A 16,256-nucleotide genomic window follows, 5' to 3' on the forward strand; every position below is an offset into this window, starting at 1 on the left:
GGAGTATAATTTGATGTAATTTATCAAGGTCATTATGAATATTGAATATGAATATTGATACTATGAATATTCTGAAAGCCCATGTTTGGATTCAATTGGACAACATTCTATGACATGACGATAAAAACATTTAAAGAATGGATTGTTATGATTAAAGTAGTTTTAGTAGTCTGTCTTTAATTTGTATTCTGAATAGCTTGATTTACAACTGTCAGACTTACCCATGTTGTATTTGGCCTTGCATTTAGTCCTCTTTAGTATTTCATAAACCTAAAAGAAAAGTTATATGATTAATGTATTGCTACTGAAACATTTATGAAATGTGTATTTTCATACAGACAGCAAAGATAAGTGATTTTTTTGTTCAGTTTCAGTTCAGCCCAGATGCCACCTCAGAATTTTGCTACTAAAAAGTTATATATGATTTTTCTTAAATCTGTGTTTGTATGGATTAGTATTATAATCATTCTACTTTGTTTGAGATTACCAAATCCTTTTTCAATCTTCTTAGATTTTTTTTTTTGTCTGAACAACCAAACAAAGACAATACTGTCATCATCATCATCATCATCACTCTCTTCCGTTTATCCGAGGTCTGGTCGTGGGCGCAGCATCTTAAGCAGGGAAGCCCAGACTTCCATATTCCAAGCCACTTCGCCCAGCTCCTCCTGAGAGGTCCTGAAGTGTTTCCAAGCCAGCTGGTGGGCATCGTCTCTGCAGCATGTCCTGGATCATCCTCGAGGCGACTCAATGTTTTTGAGCTGTGTCAATTAGGACAGCCCAACAACATCCAGAGTCTTTAGGAACTCTTCACGAATGTCATCCACCCTCGCAGCCTTGCCAGCGAGGAGATATTTAACCACCTCGGTGACCTCAGCCCCAGAAAAAGAAGAGTCAACCTCAAAAACTCCAGTCTCTGCTTCCTCAAAGGAAGGTGTGTCTGTCGGTGGAAGTGAGGAGGTCTTTGAAGTATTCTCCCCACCAACTCACAACGCCCAGTCCAGGTCAGCAGTGCCCCATCACCATTATACACCGTGTGAAAGGTGTACTGCTTCCCCCTCATGATAAAGCGGATGGTAAAACCAAAATTCCTTCGAAGCCAGGGAAGTTGTTTCCCATGGCCTCACAGAACTCCCATGCCTCGGGGACTGCCAAAGCTGTGTTCTACTTGGCCAGTCGGTATCTGTCAGCTGCCTCCAGAGTCCTACATGCCAAAAAGGCCTGATAGGACTCCTTCAGCTTGACTCCACCCTTGACCGCCAGTGTCCACCAGGGATTGGCACGACACACGACAGGCAACAACCACCCTACGACCAAAGCCCAGATTGGCCGCCTCAACAACGTAGGCACTGAACATAGTCCACTCAGATTCAATGTCACTGCCTCCCCTGGGATGTTGTAAAAAGCTCTGCCAGAGGTGGGAGTTGAGACTCTGATAAGTGATTCTGCCAGACGTTCCCAGCAAATTCTCACAATCCAAATGGGTCTGCCAGGTCGGAGACCACCATCTTCTTGTCCGCTGGGGTGAACCCCAAGGTACAGGTGTCAAGCCGGGGGTCAATAAGTATGTACACACCTGCTAAATGTCTCTCAATGTTGGGAACTCCAGAGTGGAAGAGAGTTCAAACCCTCTCAAGAGGACTGTCACCAGAGCCCAAGCGAGTCTGAATTTCAAACAGCTTCTGAGTATTTTTACAGAGCAGGTTATTGTGTGTTTTGTTTTTTTTGTTTTTCTCCCCCTGTCCCTCCCTTGTTTCTGACTTTTGGGTTGAGTGAACGCTGGCGCGTTTTGGCTGCCGCTGCTCAACCCGTATTGTTTTGTGTTTTTTGTTATTGTAAAGTGTCCTTGGGTGTCTTGAAAGGCGCTTATAAATAAAATCTATTATTATTATTATTATTATTATTTTAAAGTTCACCAAGTCATAAAATTTCAGTGTGTTTGAGTTGATAAATAGTGAATTTGTGGGTTCAGTATATTTGATCGATTAATAATTCAGATTGCTTTTTTTTGTAATTTTAAAACAGGGGTCCCTTCACCATTTCTGAGATCATTAATCCCTCCTCTGTCCGTTTGAACCTTCCTGTGTCTATGAACATCCACCCCACCTTCCATGTTTCCCTCATCAAGTATGTTTCCTTCAGCGACCTCTGCCCTCCGGCCGCTCCCCCTCCAGGTGGCGGCCATTGTGGGGTTGGGGGGGTACTGTGATGTGTTGTGCACACGCTTGCCATTTTGAATTTTTGTGCCTCACCATTTGATCTTGATTGTCGATTTCGAGTGCCTACCTGCCCAGCCTGGCTCAGCGTTTTCCTCCACCAGCCACTTGACCCTACACTTCCCCTCCTTCCCATTCGCTCTTGGATCCACTGCTGTCTTTGCCTTTTGTTACCCATAACAGGCAATAATTACTGTTCCTATCGATCACCTCTGAAAAGAACGGTTGTCTGTCGTTTTTCAATTCTTTGTTGTAGATATGAAGACTGTCTTTGTATACCTCATAATGAACCTGGTTTTACGCCAACTGCACTCTACTTGTGTAGATACTCTTTTTTTTTTTAGGTTTAACCAGCATGACATTTCTCCATGGTGACTTTTTACTGACTCGCATCTTTGGCCTTATTTGGCGCAACGGAATCCACAGTCAAAACCTCAGAACAGAAAGCACTAATACTTGGATGTTTTCTGGAGTTGTGAATAATTGATGACAGATCTCAGTGTGACTTACGATTGAGCTCCTGGTTTTACTGTCAAAAAAGGAATCCTTGTCTGAAAGGTCAAACCTGGGGACACACAGAAGCACACAAAAATATCAACATTTCACAACAAAAGGATGTTGCCAAGTCCTCTGCAAGGAAAGTCACTGTGCTGCAAGCGAAATATGATGAGAATTGAGAAGTTTTTAGTCCCTAATCACTTGTTTGGAAACATAGTTAATATTGTGGTCAAGACCTTTTTTTTTTTGTTTTGGAGGTTTTGGACATTGTTTGTCCACGGTGTCACCCCTCTGTTTTGTTTTGTTACCCTTTTTCAGTGTGGGCTGGGCGCCTCCCTAATCGGTGCACCTGCCGCCCCTACACAACTGCGAGTCTTCATCTCATCAGCCACTTGCAGCATAAAAGCCAGCCTGAACAGCCACCCATTGCCAGTTCGTCAGCCATCTTTCCTGCCCTACTCGCATCTGCTGAGCCGTTACACGCCTGTGTTCCAGTACTCCTTGAATTGGTCATTTTGAATACCTTTTTGTTCCTGCCACCTCGACCTGTCCCACTTCCTGGTAGTGATGGGTCCAGCAACACCGATGCGTCGATGCATGCATCGACCTCAAAGAACAATCCACGTGTCAGTGCGTGTGATGCTTCGTGACGATCACGTGACCAACACATGAACTGTGTCGACTCAGTCCAGGGGGTGTCGACGCAGCAAAAGCCAGCCACACAGTGTTTATAAGGAAGTGCGTCTAGCGACACGATGCCGCCTGCCGAAACAAGCCAGACCTCACCCTCGCTCGAATGAAAATATATATTTGGGCAAAAACGAAAACACACAGATTATCAGAAAAACATGTCCGTCTGACTTTGAGCGTCGTGTCTGCTAGGCTAGCTTAGCTGTTGTCGTAGTTCAAAGCTTCTTTGAGTCAGTTCAGTCTGTCAAGTGGGTTGCCTGCAGGGATTTTGAAAGCCCAGCAGGTGTCAGTGGTCAGTGACAGTATCAACACAGTGTGTCATTGTGTCAACACGCTTCATGAGGCCTCATTGACCCATCACTACTTCCTGGCAATAAAACCCTTCATTGTGTCTGTGTGTGGGTCCTGCACTCATCTTTCCCGAAGCCTAACAGTACGAACTGGCCAAGAATGGACCCAGCGGACCCACCAGGCCCGCGTCATGCCAAGAGCTCTTGCTTGGCCAATATGACCTCAGATCAGATGAGACAACCCGCTAAATTTAAACATATTACGAAGCAGAGGAAAAGAAACTCACAAGGATTCCTTCAGTAGTGGCAAGCGAAGAGGGAGAAGGCCAGCTCCGCCCGAGGACAGTGTGAGCTGTGATTGTCAGTGTGCTCCTGTCACGTTTTGTTTTCTGTCATAGGTTTTTGTTACTTTGGTTCCTGTGGTTTTTTGGACTTTGAGTATTTGAGTGAGTTTTTTTCCATTGTACTCCTGTTTATTTTTTTGTTAAATACATTCCGGTCAGCCAACCCTGCCCCTCCCTGCCTCCCTGCTTTTTGGGGTTCTACAACTACCACCACGCAAAATATGACAAAGGCATTATCGAGACTAGAGATTTTCAAGCCAGAGACACAACATAGTCTTTTGGAGGTTGAGACTGAGAAAAGACCAAGACTGTATCTATCTCAAAAAAATCACTTCTAAGAAACTGAACAACATGACCAGTATCTTTTTTCCCCTTCATGTTTGCAACAAAAACTAATTCTGTGATGTTGTTTTCCAAATACTACAATGAAACAAATCTCTAATTTAAGAAAAGTTGTTGTTTCACTTTTTCTACAAATTATGTCATCGTATTCTTCTTAAAAACTGAATTGTCCTGAAAAGCCACAATAAAGGTCACAAAAACTACAGTACAACACTAAAAACGGTCAGGGAGGAGTAGAAGAGTAGTAGAAAAACTACATCTGCCAGCATGATATGATATTTAAAAGTAATCATATTCTTGGCATTCACTTTGTCAGAATTTAATAGAATAACGTGTTGATGTGCCTCCCTGTGTGGAGTTTGCATGTTCTCCCTGGGCCTGCATGGGTTTTCTCCGGGTACTTCATGTTTCCTCCCACATTCCAAAAACATGCAGGGCAGGTTAATGGAACACTCTAAATTGTCCCTAGGTGTGGGTGTGTGCGAGGATGTTTGTTCGACTATGCGTGCCCTGCAACTGGCTGGCGACCAGCTCAGGGTGTCCTCCGCCTGCTGCCCGAAGACAGCTGGGATAGGCTCCAGTACCCGTTGCGACCCCTTTGAGGATAAAGTGGATCGGAAAATGAATGAATATTGACAGAGAGTCACTTGAGTGCACCTGGCCCCCTGAAATTCCAACTGCCATAGTTTGAAATGTGTTATTGGGAAGATACGTAATTGATCAACTGGTTTTCTCACCGAAGGTGCTCATCATCTACAGCAAATTACACCCAAATTACGAATTGCCACTCCATTTCAGGTGAAGCTGTCATGCATCAGGGCCAGCCCCCCCCACAACCTCCCACTCCCCATTGAGGAATAAGTTTGGTGCACGTCAGCTGTCCTGCGCTACCTTATCAACAAATCAATATTGATGCATGTCGGTTAAATCACCCCATCCACCCCCACGACCCTCAAGTGCCAAAAAAAATAATTTTCGGGTTTAAACAAGCTAGCCCAGGGGTGGGCAAACTTTTTGGCTCGGGGGCCGCATTGACTTTTAAAATTTGACAGAAGGGCCAGGTCAGCACGAGCTATGGTACATTAAAAAAAATAAACTGCATTTGTTGACAGTCCATATCAAACATCAACAGAACAAAAGCATGAAAGTACTGTATTAATATACTTTTTTAAAATGACGACAGTGTTGTTGATGACCTATTTTAGCCTGTGCATTTCTGCAGATGGGTTGTGATCAGACCAGTAGAAGTAGAGCGATACAGAGGTCCTAGGTGGTCGAAAAGATCCCGCCCCCCCCCCTTCCCTGTGTTCTGCAACTTCAAGTCAATGCGCCACCTGGCGGTGAAATGCCTGTCATTACAAGTCCAATTGAAATGAATGCAATCATTCACATCAAACCTTAATTGTGGACCGACCTTCGGCGGGCCGGATTAAAAAGACCAACGGGGCGGATTCGGCCCGCGGGCCATAGCTTGCCCACCTCTGAGCTAGCCAGTCACAATGATGCCTGGTGATTTGGTCCCGCCTTCCCTGCTAAACCTGCTGCGCCCGTGACACGACCCCAGATAATTGCTCGAAGGTTGATGGATGGGGGGATGGCAGAGTTAACAGCATTTATTCACAATGGAAGAACTTGTCATGAAGCCTCTTCCTACTCGCACAGTTTCTGGGAAAAGAAGTGACAGTTTAATCCATGAAAATACTGAGATATGTATATGGTAAATGGGCTGTCACTTGTATAGCGCTTTTGTACCTCAGGTACTCAAAGCCCTTCACACAGTTTTTTTTCGCATTCACCTACTGATGACACAGCATCAGAAGCAACTGGGGATTTCGTATCATACTCAAGGACACTTTGACATGGCCGCAATGGCCGGGGATCAAACTATCAGCCTCTGGGTTAGGAAACCACCACTCTACCACTAAGCCATGCCAACCCCGATCTTAATATTGACAAGATCCTCCATCCTAGAATTACAAACACCTTTCCATCATGGTGGACGAGGTACTCTGCGCTGACATTCCTTTGCTCAATCATAAAGATGATACATAAAGGTTGACAGCCACTTACACTCGCTAAACTGCAAGCAATTTCGTGTCTTCTATTATATGCAAAACGTTCTTCTTACGGTAATCTTCAGTATAGGTTTAGTTATTTTTCTCTCATTTGACCACTGGTCAAGTTTAAGGGTTGGTAATGCAAACTGTCACAGGTTGGTTTGGAAGCAATTGGACCTAAAACCAAGCATTTTTGTTTTGCAAAAACTATCATGCAAGCTCAACAAAGAATACAAAACAATAAAAACAGAGGATCAGATTGCTCGAGATTGGCAATGGAACCAGAAGTTCATTTTATTGTTCTTCCACCCTAAACATGTTAAGATGTAATAATAAAAAAGTGTACTTACAGGTGCTGCTTTTCCCTGGAGAAAGTGTGTGACAGGTGTTTGATGTTCTTTGGTTGTGGCTCCTCAACATGAGGATGAAGAGGCTCAAGAACTTTACTGACGAGTAGATTAAGCTTCTCTATCACACCGCTTGACTTTTTTACTTCATATACCTACGAACAAAACCCCAATTGTAAGTCCATGTATGCGCATGGGCTTGCACACACACACACACACACACACATAAGAACAACGATGAAAGATATAGTGCAACAGCCCTGATTGCAAGCTGCAATTGCAGACTGCTGACTACGAACAACTCCCGTTGATGCAGGTCATGTGCCACCATAGGTTAAAGGTGACCCGCTTTTTAAATGTTTTTTTTAAAATAATTTTTGTGAACGTGAGACTGATAAGATGCTAAGAGTGCAGTGTGCACTAACACAAAAATATATCATATTAATAACACCGACACATTCATTCATTCATCTTCCGAACCGCTTTATCCACACTAGGGTCGCGGGGGGAGCTGGAGCCCATCCCAGCTGCCTTCGGGCAGTAGGCGGGGTACACCCCGGATTGGTTGCCAGCCAATCGCAGGGCACACAGAGACCAACAACCAATACACCCCCTCCTTGGTACCAGTACGCGAGCTAACATCTGTCATGTTTCGGTTTGTGACCAACAGGTGGCACTGTGGGACTTTTCCCTGCAGCTGCACACCTGTTGGTCGTTAGGTAATTAGTGGCTATAAAAGGATTCCCGGCCGACCACTCATTGTTTGTTGCTCTTTGCTGCTGTCATGTTTGCTTGTCTGTCATGTTTCTGTTCTTGATAGTTTTGAGTTTCAGTCATGGTTTTTGTTTGCTACTTTGGATTCGTTTCGTTATTAGGACTATGTTTTTGGATTTAGTTTTCTCTGTTTTAATACAATTCGTCAAGTACACCCTGCTCCTCCCTCTTGCCTGCTTTTTGGGGTCCACCACGACCTCACTACATGACAACATCTATCACGATCGACGTATCGGGCACCCCTGGTATCGATGAATCACAACTTCAATGGAAAGTGTCACAAATCCTTACCCTTTTGGTGGGCATCTTAAGCTTCATGAACTCTGCTTCTCGACAAAGAACATTCCAAGGAGCATGAATTTTCACAAAGCCCACACCTAGAATCTTGGACTATGGCGAACAAGACACAAACAATATGTTATTACAACAGTGTACCAACAGTGAACACATGCAAAATAAGTGTACACCAGTAAATGTAAGGAGAATTAACCCATGTTCGTGGCATTAGGGTGACTTGAGAAGAATTGATGTGTACACCGGACCCCTCTCTTTGTGTGTGGAGGAGGTGGAGGATGGCCATGATCTTGAATTTGAATGAGTTTGCCTGGGGTGCATCCCTTGAAACTTTGGATTGCTCCACAAAGGAGGATTTCTTGATAGTTGCAAATTTGCTTAATGTTTTGCGAATGCTTTTCACAATTGCAAAGTAGAAATAAAATCATGCTCGTCAGACCGGTTGTTAAAAGGGTATTCAATAGCTGCCAAGTCTGATATCGGGTCAATCTTCTTGCTACTGACGGTTCACACCTGGGAGTGCAAAAGTTGAGGCTCCAGCTATCGCTTATGCGCCAAGTGTTGACTTTGGAGGGCTGCTAGCTCCTCGCACAGCTCGTATTTTCGCGCTAACTCTACGAATAAAAATTAAGAGTTACGCTGTGTCCTGCACGTCCGTAATCTCATCCAGTACTAATGAAAATAATTCTTTCGTCTTCTGCTGCAGCTGGGCATATACATTACCCGCGATTTCTTCAGTACGTCTGGTGATTGTACTCGCTGATAGACTCACGCTATATAAGACGTCTTTCTTCTCGGGACACACCTCCTCCGCGACAGCATTCATGCATTTCTTGACAAACTCTCCTTACCGCTGCTTGCTATCAGTTGAACAACATGAAAGCTAGCTCGAACAGATGGCTGGTTCAGCTAAGCTTGGTGTACAAATGTATTTTGCTGAGCTAACATTCCACTTATTAGTTTTGACAGTTTCCTCGCATTTGTCCTTGCAGGCTCTCGTATTTGTCGTTGTGATGGGATTCATAGTGTCTCAGCAGATTGTATTCTTTGAATACCACCACCTCTTGACAGATGAGACAGACAGCCTTTTCTTTGCGTTGAACAAAAATATAATCGTTTGTCCACTTTGGATTAAATACCCTGCATTCTGCATCTATTTTTCTCTTACCTAACCCTTTCACCATGATCCCGTTCTCTTCGAGAGGGGCGGGTTTAGGATTTTTTTTTTCTGGGGTTGCCAGATAACGGCACAGACAACAGAAAGATGCAACAAATGTCACGTTATAGTATATGTGTTTATGAAGTAGTTACTAATTAAAAGTTAAAAATGAAAATAGTTCATAACTAAGGAACATTTTCTGGCAAAAGCCCAACTTTATGATCAAATACAAATCCACATAGATGAAAAATAAATCAAAATACTCTTTGGTATTGTTCAGGGGGGCCGGACCAAATGCAGAGGCGGGCCGGATCCAGCCTGCGGGCCGTAGTTTGGGGACCACTGTTTTAATCCAGCAGGTGGGCATTCCGTCAGCACTGACGATTGGTCCATCTGTCGGGAACCCCTGTTTTGCTGACGAGTGATGAATGACAGGAACGTCAACCCTTTCATGGACAGCAGTTACTACAGTGGACAGCCTATCAGGTTACAGGTGATCATTATTGGTGCATGAAAAGGTTTTAAAAAATGACCGACTAAGCACTGACAGAAATGGGTCTGGTCAGTTTAATCGTCACTAAACTGGTCAATCATCAACTGATCTCTCAGTCCGTCAGTCACTAACGGGCACCCGTTTTGCTGATTACTGACACTATCTCGCATGTTCTTCTCTCTTTCTCCCTCTCTCTCTTTCTTGCTCTCTCTCTGGACTTGCTGTGAAAAATGTGCATTTCTTTTTTATAATTATATCGCAAATGACTATTTGAAACTGAAAATTTGCTTTGAGGACATTGTAAAAGAGGAGTATATGATAAAAAAAAGTAATTAAAAGAAAATGAGAAATATTTTGCATGCATTTTGTGTTCATCATATAAAGTCGACCTCGTTCTAAAATTAAAGCTTTTCACCATAGACATTTCATTTCTTTTTATAAAACATTACCATTTATATTCTGGGGACAGAAAGTCAACAATTGCCAGGAATGACCAAAACAATACCTCACTGACAGAACTTTTATGGTAAGTTTAGATACGTGCTCCTTTAAAATCCATGAGATGACATGGTGTGTCACATTAATTTGGGGCCCTGTCCCATTTATTTGTTTTATGTTCCCCCTTGGCAGTGTCATCAGGGATCACAGAGTGGACTTCCACAGCTGCGCTGATAACACGCAGCTGTACATCTCCATATGTCTTGATGACACTCGTCCAATGTGCTCTTTTTCTGCATTTCGATATCAAATCCCAGATGGCGGAGAACTTTCTCTTTCTCAAGCAGGCCAAAACTCAAGTTTTAATCATTGGTCCTGAATCCCAGACAGAGAAACTATAAAACAAATTACAAGCACTGTCCATCCATCCACCAGAGCACTGCTTATCCTCACCAGGGTGCTGGAGCCTGTCCGAGCTGACTCTACCGAGAGGCCAGGTACACCCTGAACTGGTCGCCAGTCACAAGGCACATAAAGAAAAACAACCATTCACACTCACATTCCCACACCTATGGACAAGCCTTCATTTAACTGACCATGCATGCTTTTGTAATGTGGGAGGAAACCGGAAGACCCTGAGAAAACAGGCACAGAGAGAACGTGCAAACGCCACACAGGCAGCCCAGAGCCCATATTTGAACCCATGATCTCTGAACTGTGAGGGATGTGTGTCCAGCTGTCGGCCACTGTTCCTCCCACTTTCATTCGACACATTGAAAATATAACCCAAAAATGTTTCTTAACACAGACTCTTTAAGAACATAGCCAGATGCTGCTCCATTCTTTCTCAAACACAAAGACACAAATGCATGATTTTATCATCAACCAGATGGGTTATTGTAATGCCCCAACTTTCTGGTCCTCCCAAAAAGAGTGCAGTATTTCAGGACTCCAACTAGCAGGACCTGTCCTGACGAAGACCAGAAGGTGGGAGCGTATTACACCAATTTTAAAATAATTTCTTCAACCAGATTTTTTTAAAATTCACCCCAAAAAAATTTTGTCCTCTCATTTATGACAGAGCCAAACTGTCACAGGCAAGTTCCATTTGCACACATTAATACATTTCATAATAAGGATCTCAGATGAGCATGTTGTTGGGTAGTGTATCAAAATGTGTTATGTCTGACTGAGACCAATGTTCCCTCAAATTTTCCATGCGATTAAGCATTCACACCAACTCTCTGAGTATTAGACCACGGTGAACAACATCAGAAATGCACATGGTGGCCAAACCAGTATCACACCTGTGCAAATCAGGTTTGTTGGGGTTTTTTTTGTTTTTGTTTTGTTTTGTTTTTTGGTAGTATTGTACAATGTGACATGACATGCCTGTGAAATAGGCTATGTCGGTATTTATGAATAACGAGAGTGAAGGACACGGTGGTAGACTGGCACGTGGGAAAGTCTCGCTGAACATAAACAAAAGCTGATGTCAGAAAACTGCAATCACTTGTTAATATTTGGGATTTTATAGACCAAATGTTTTCCTCATTAAGAGACACCAAGCGCCTCTACAGGAAGAAACTGTTAAGACAATCAGGCAGGGGTGTCCAAACTCGGTCCTCAAGGGCTGCTGTCCTGTCTGTTTTCCAGCTCTCCCAGGAGCAACACACCTAATTTTTGAAGAATCCAGATCGTTTTAATGATGCTTCAGAGCTGGCTGATGAGCTGATCTTCTGAATGAGGTGCGTTGCAGCCGGGAGAGACGGAAAACAGGCAGGACGGCGGCCCTCCAGGCCCGGAGCTGGACATGGCTGCAATGGGGGTACCGGTAGTTGTGGTCTGGTCTCACATCACCACTCCCAACTTTTCCAGCCAAAGCGGGTCAGATGACATGTTAATTTCTTTGTTTCCGGGATTTGCATGAAGGTGTAAATGCCCACCTCTCATGATCATATTGTCTCTACATATACTTCTATATTTTTCCTTAATCTAAAACTCTCAGAAGCCCAAATCGATTTGTATTGTGATGTGATAAACTGCAGAAAAGATGGCTTGGTGTTGGGTCTTTCTTCGACCTTATAGAGAAATAAAATAAACGGTGTCCAAGGAGGGCCATAAGGAAATGGACAAATCCCATCCACACTATTGACAGCAATTTTCAAACATTAGGTGACGTTAAATTTCCAATATTCCTTGTTCATGTGACTCCCTTGCACTATCAAGAGTACAGCATCTGCAAAAGAGCCATTTCAACTCGTTTCAAGAAATCATGGGATGCAAAAACCCTTCAAACATCAAAATTAAGCTTGATTTAATTTTTCTTTGCCCTTTTCCCCTTTTATTTCCCATTGCTTCACAGTGCAGAGGTCGTGGGTTTGATTCCGGCTTTGGCCTTCCTGTGTGGAGTTTGCATGTACTTCCCCTGCCTGCATGGGTTTTCTCCAGGTGCTCCAGTTTCCTCCCACATTCCAGAAACATGCACGGCAGGTAAATGGAACACTAAATTGTTCCTAAGTGTGAGTGTGATTGTGAGCGCGAATGGTTGTTCGTCTATGTGTGCCCTGTGATTGGCTGGCAACCGGTTGAGGGTTTACCCTGCCACTGCCCCTAGACAGCTGGGACAGGCTCCAGCACGCCTGCGACCCGTGTGAGGATAAACGGATTGTAAAATGGATGGATGGGTAGAGTTAGAATGAAACAAACAATCAAAAGTGATGGTGGCTTAATGATATATCTCCAAGGATCACCTGAATGAGGTATCTTCACAAATCGCTTCACTTTGCCACCTCCTATACGGATTCACCATTGACGTACTCAGGGCGGGGTCAATGTAGATGTACTGTAAATGTCTTAGGTAATACTTGCTAGTGTTTGTCGCAAAGGGCACCACTCATGACCACTGACTGGGAGTGGCAGTGCTGCTAAACTCTTCGTATAGCAGCAACAAAGTAAGTACTGTCTCGAGGGTGTTCATAATATTTGGAGCACCCCATGCAATTCATGTGACACCCTTTAGGGTTAATCCTGGTGACGGGTCTGGCCAGATTATTTCAATGATTCCTGTTTTGTTTCGGGTCGTAAAGAGAGAGCAAATTGTGAAGACGTGATATCCAACTACCGCAGCTTGGTTTTTATGAACACAGCACTTCCATGTTTCCATGTTTCGTGTTGACATGCCAACATTCACTTGATGCAAGCATGGCAACATTTATTTGTTGTCTGCTGGAATGGCTATTCATCCATCCATCCATTATCTGAACTGCTCACAAGGGTCACATGGCATGCCGGAGATTATCTCAGCTCTCTTAGGGCAGAGGGTGGGATATGCCCTGAACCGGTTGCGAGCAAATCGCAGAGTGTTCCATTAACCTGCCATGCATGTTTTTGGAATGTGGGAGGAAACCGCAGTACCCGGAGAAAACCCACACAGGCACGGGGAGAACATGCAAACTCCAAGCAGGAAGGCCAGAGCCACAATCAAACCCTGAACCTCTGCACTGTGAGACCGACCAGTCTACCAGCGCTAACTAGTCGACCACCGTGCCCCCTGGAATGGCCATTTATTTAGTTATTCATTTCCAAAGTACTCAGGTTCATTGTACCTCAGGAATCATCTTGGTACATTATTGAAGAATGGTTGCAAGCTTGGCGGTGTGGTTCAGTGATAGAGTGGTAGTCCCCCAATCCAGATGTTGGGAGTTCAATCCCCACCCATTGGAATTTTGTCGAAGTGTCCTTGAACAAGGGACTGAACCCCCAGTTGATCCTAATGCCGCACCATCAGTAGGAACATGAGAAAAACAGGATCAAGCTCTTTGAGTACCAAAGGTAGAAAAGCGCTATATAAGCGACAGCCCACTTACCATTTACCATGTCGTAAACGTGAAACCGTGGCACATGCCAAATGATAAATCTAATCCACATCCAACAATATATAATCATAGACAGAATGTAAAACAAAAACATTTGGGGTCGTATTGAAGCCTTTTGAGTGTAACTCTGACACAGCGTGGGAACTTGCTTCAAGCACAGTTTCCTGTTTGCATGCAGAAGTTTCCAGATCTTTCCCAAGAGGGGGTCATTCTGTTCTCCCTTTGCGTGACGTTACAGGCCATCTTTACATGCACAAGAAGTTGTGAGTCATTCACTCGAGCGCACACTATAAATCTAGTATTATGGTTTCTGATTCTTCAGGCCAACCGAGTTAGTAAGCAATTGTGCCTTTTCTATTTAAGTGCTGCAGAATTGGGTCACACATGAGGACATTGGTTATACATAGCCACCAGATTGGGTTACAGAATTACTCTGATATTAATGCCACTCTACAGACATCATAACTTGGTTGCATTTGAAATCATTAATTACATTTATAGTCAGGACAAATAAAAAAGATGATACAACTCACGTCCTCATCAATCTCCAGTTCCAGGCCCATATCTCGAAGTTTCCCTTCAAACTCCTCTCTCCTGAAGTTTTTTTGATCCTCCTGGCCACTAAAGTGCTCTCCCGGAGAGTGTAGATCCACATTAGATAGCGTTGAGGTTTGTGACGATAAAGAGCCTTTTTCAGTAGATGAGGGCTGATGGCTACGGCGCAGGCTGCGGGCAACAGCATTTTCCGTCAGCAAATGTGTTGAGTAGCGAATGGAACGTCCGGGAGACGATTTCTTCAAAGCGTAGGTGAGAACGTAGTCCACGTGCCGCTGACCATCTTGAAAGTAGAGGCCGCGTTGACAATGGCCATTTTCCTCTGGGGTGAGACTCTTCAGCAGCTGACAACATGTACAACACGCAGACAGACAATGCGAAAGATTTAGCATTTGGGATGTGGCAAAAGCATCTGGAAGAAAATGTGTTAGTGCTTTTACTATTTTTTTTTTAATGCTTCTCAAATATGACTGGAGCTGTTTTAATTATTGCAGTCTTGATATAGATGTAGAGAACCTTGGAGAAATTCCGCAACAATTGTATTAGCACTTCTAACAGAGCAATCTCTCACATTACCTTTCTAATTATTTTGACCTGGAATCAATGTTTAAATCAATTAGTTAAATCATTTATTTGCTTTGATTACTTTTCCAAATTTAATGGGAATAAATGTTCACACAATGTCGTATAAGGTATCAATGCCCTTTACAAATGTGCTATGCATCTGTGTTCTCAAGCGACATTTGGACACCAAGCTGTTTTAGTTGTATGAAACATGCAAGCTATAGCAACATTCCACACCCATTTTTGGGGGGCTGTTTTGGATGATATTGAGGTCACTGCGAGTAGAGTTGTGGGACTCAAGTCATATGACCAGAGTCAGACATAAAAACTGCTACTTTTCGGACTTGCGACTTGTTTGGCTAAAACAGGAAAGAGTCAGCTTCAGGATTTCTAACATATTGTGCCATTTGTTTTGTTTTTGACAGATTTTTTTTTTGTCAACTCCCAAAAATAACAACACATAACTTTGCTGTATGCTCTCACTCTCTGCTATCTTCCATATACGCACACAGGCTCGCCGCTATCCAATCCACTCACACCCCCGGCTTTCTTATTCAAGTCTTAATCTGTTTACATTCATTGCTTGACAGACCATCGAAATGTACAGAAGTCTGAACAGCATTTTAGGTCCTGCAACCATAACTGCAGGGCCGTTACAATGAAAACAATTTTAAAGACGCATTGCTAATGTCAACAAGTTAGGTTAAAGGTTATAAGAGCCACTAAAGTTACTTGCAATAACACAGGCTACACTGGTCGACAAATTTGGACTAATCATTGAGGCAAGTGAGCTTTTCCAGATTGTTTTTTTATTGTGTTGATTCCTACTTTCTCTGTCTCTAGCACATCAGGTTTTTGTAATAATAACAATAATAATAATAATAATAATAATAATAATAATAATAATAAAAATAATAATAGGTGAACCGAAGGCCGACTGGTTTGCACGTCGGCCTCACAGTGGAGAGGTTCAGGGTTCGATTCTGGTTCCAACCTTCTTCTGTGGAGTTTGCATGTTCTAATGTTTTAGTGCAGTAGTTTCTTAATATGAAGTAAATCAACACTCAACAGGCATGACATGGCACGGAAGACAAGTTGAGAAATGACTTTGCATAGAAGTCAATCACTGAGTGCAGAAAAAGCGGTAATCTCTTAGTGATAATTTTACAGTTTACCGGCAGCGAGTCCCAGGGACTCGCTGATCAGAAAAGTATGAGTCCCATTCTGCATTGAGAGAGTCCCAAATTTCAAATTCTGAAACGGTCTACGTATTCAATTGCATATGATAACACAAACAACAACATATACATACAATGA

At 43.3% G+C, this 16,256-nt stretch overlaps 1 protein-coding gene across 1 annotated transcript in view; it reads right to left on the minus strand.

The window, feature by feature from the left end:
* Nucleotides 1-15,954, minus strand: part of LOC147205616 (anoctamin-1-like) — a 50,543-nt gene extending 34,589 nt beyond the window's left edge. Inside the window, exons 1-6 of the mRNA XM_086108446.1 lie at nucleotides 15,934-15,954; nucleotides 14,354-14,719; nucleotides 7,850-7,948; nucleotides 6,788-6,939; nucleotides 2,727-2,781; nucleotides 222-270 (exon numbers count right to left, since the gene is read on the minus strand). Coding sequence (XP_085964572.1) covers nucleotides 222-270; nucleotides 2,727-2,781; nucleotides 6,788-6,939; nucleotides 7,850-7,948; nucleotides 14,354-14,719; nucleotides 15,934-15,954 — 742 coding nt within the window. The remainder of the gene's footprint in view (nucleotides 1-221; nucleotides 271-2,726; nucleotides 2,782-6,787; nucleotides 6,940-7,849; nucleotides 7,949-14,353; nucleotides 14,720-15,933) is intronic.
* Nucleotides 15,955-16,256: the final 302 nt, after the last annotated feature.

Source organism: Hippocampus guttulatus, chromosome 4 (assembly GCF_054856545.1).
Source record: "Hippocampus guttulatus isolate MCC_2025c chromosome 4, RoL_Hgut_1.0, whole genome shotgun sequence".
NCBI classification, from domain to species: domain Eukaryota; kingdom Metazoa; phylum Chordata; class Actinopteri; order Syngnathiformes; family Syngnathidae; genus Hippocampus; species Hippocampus guttulatus.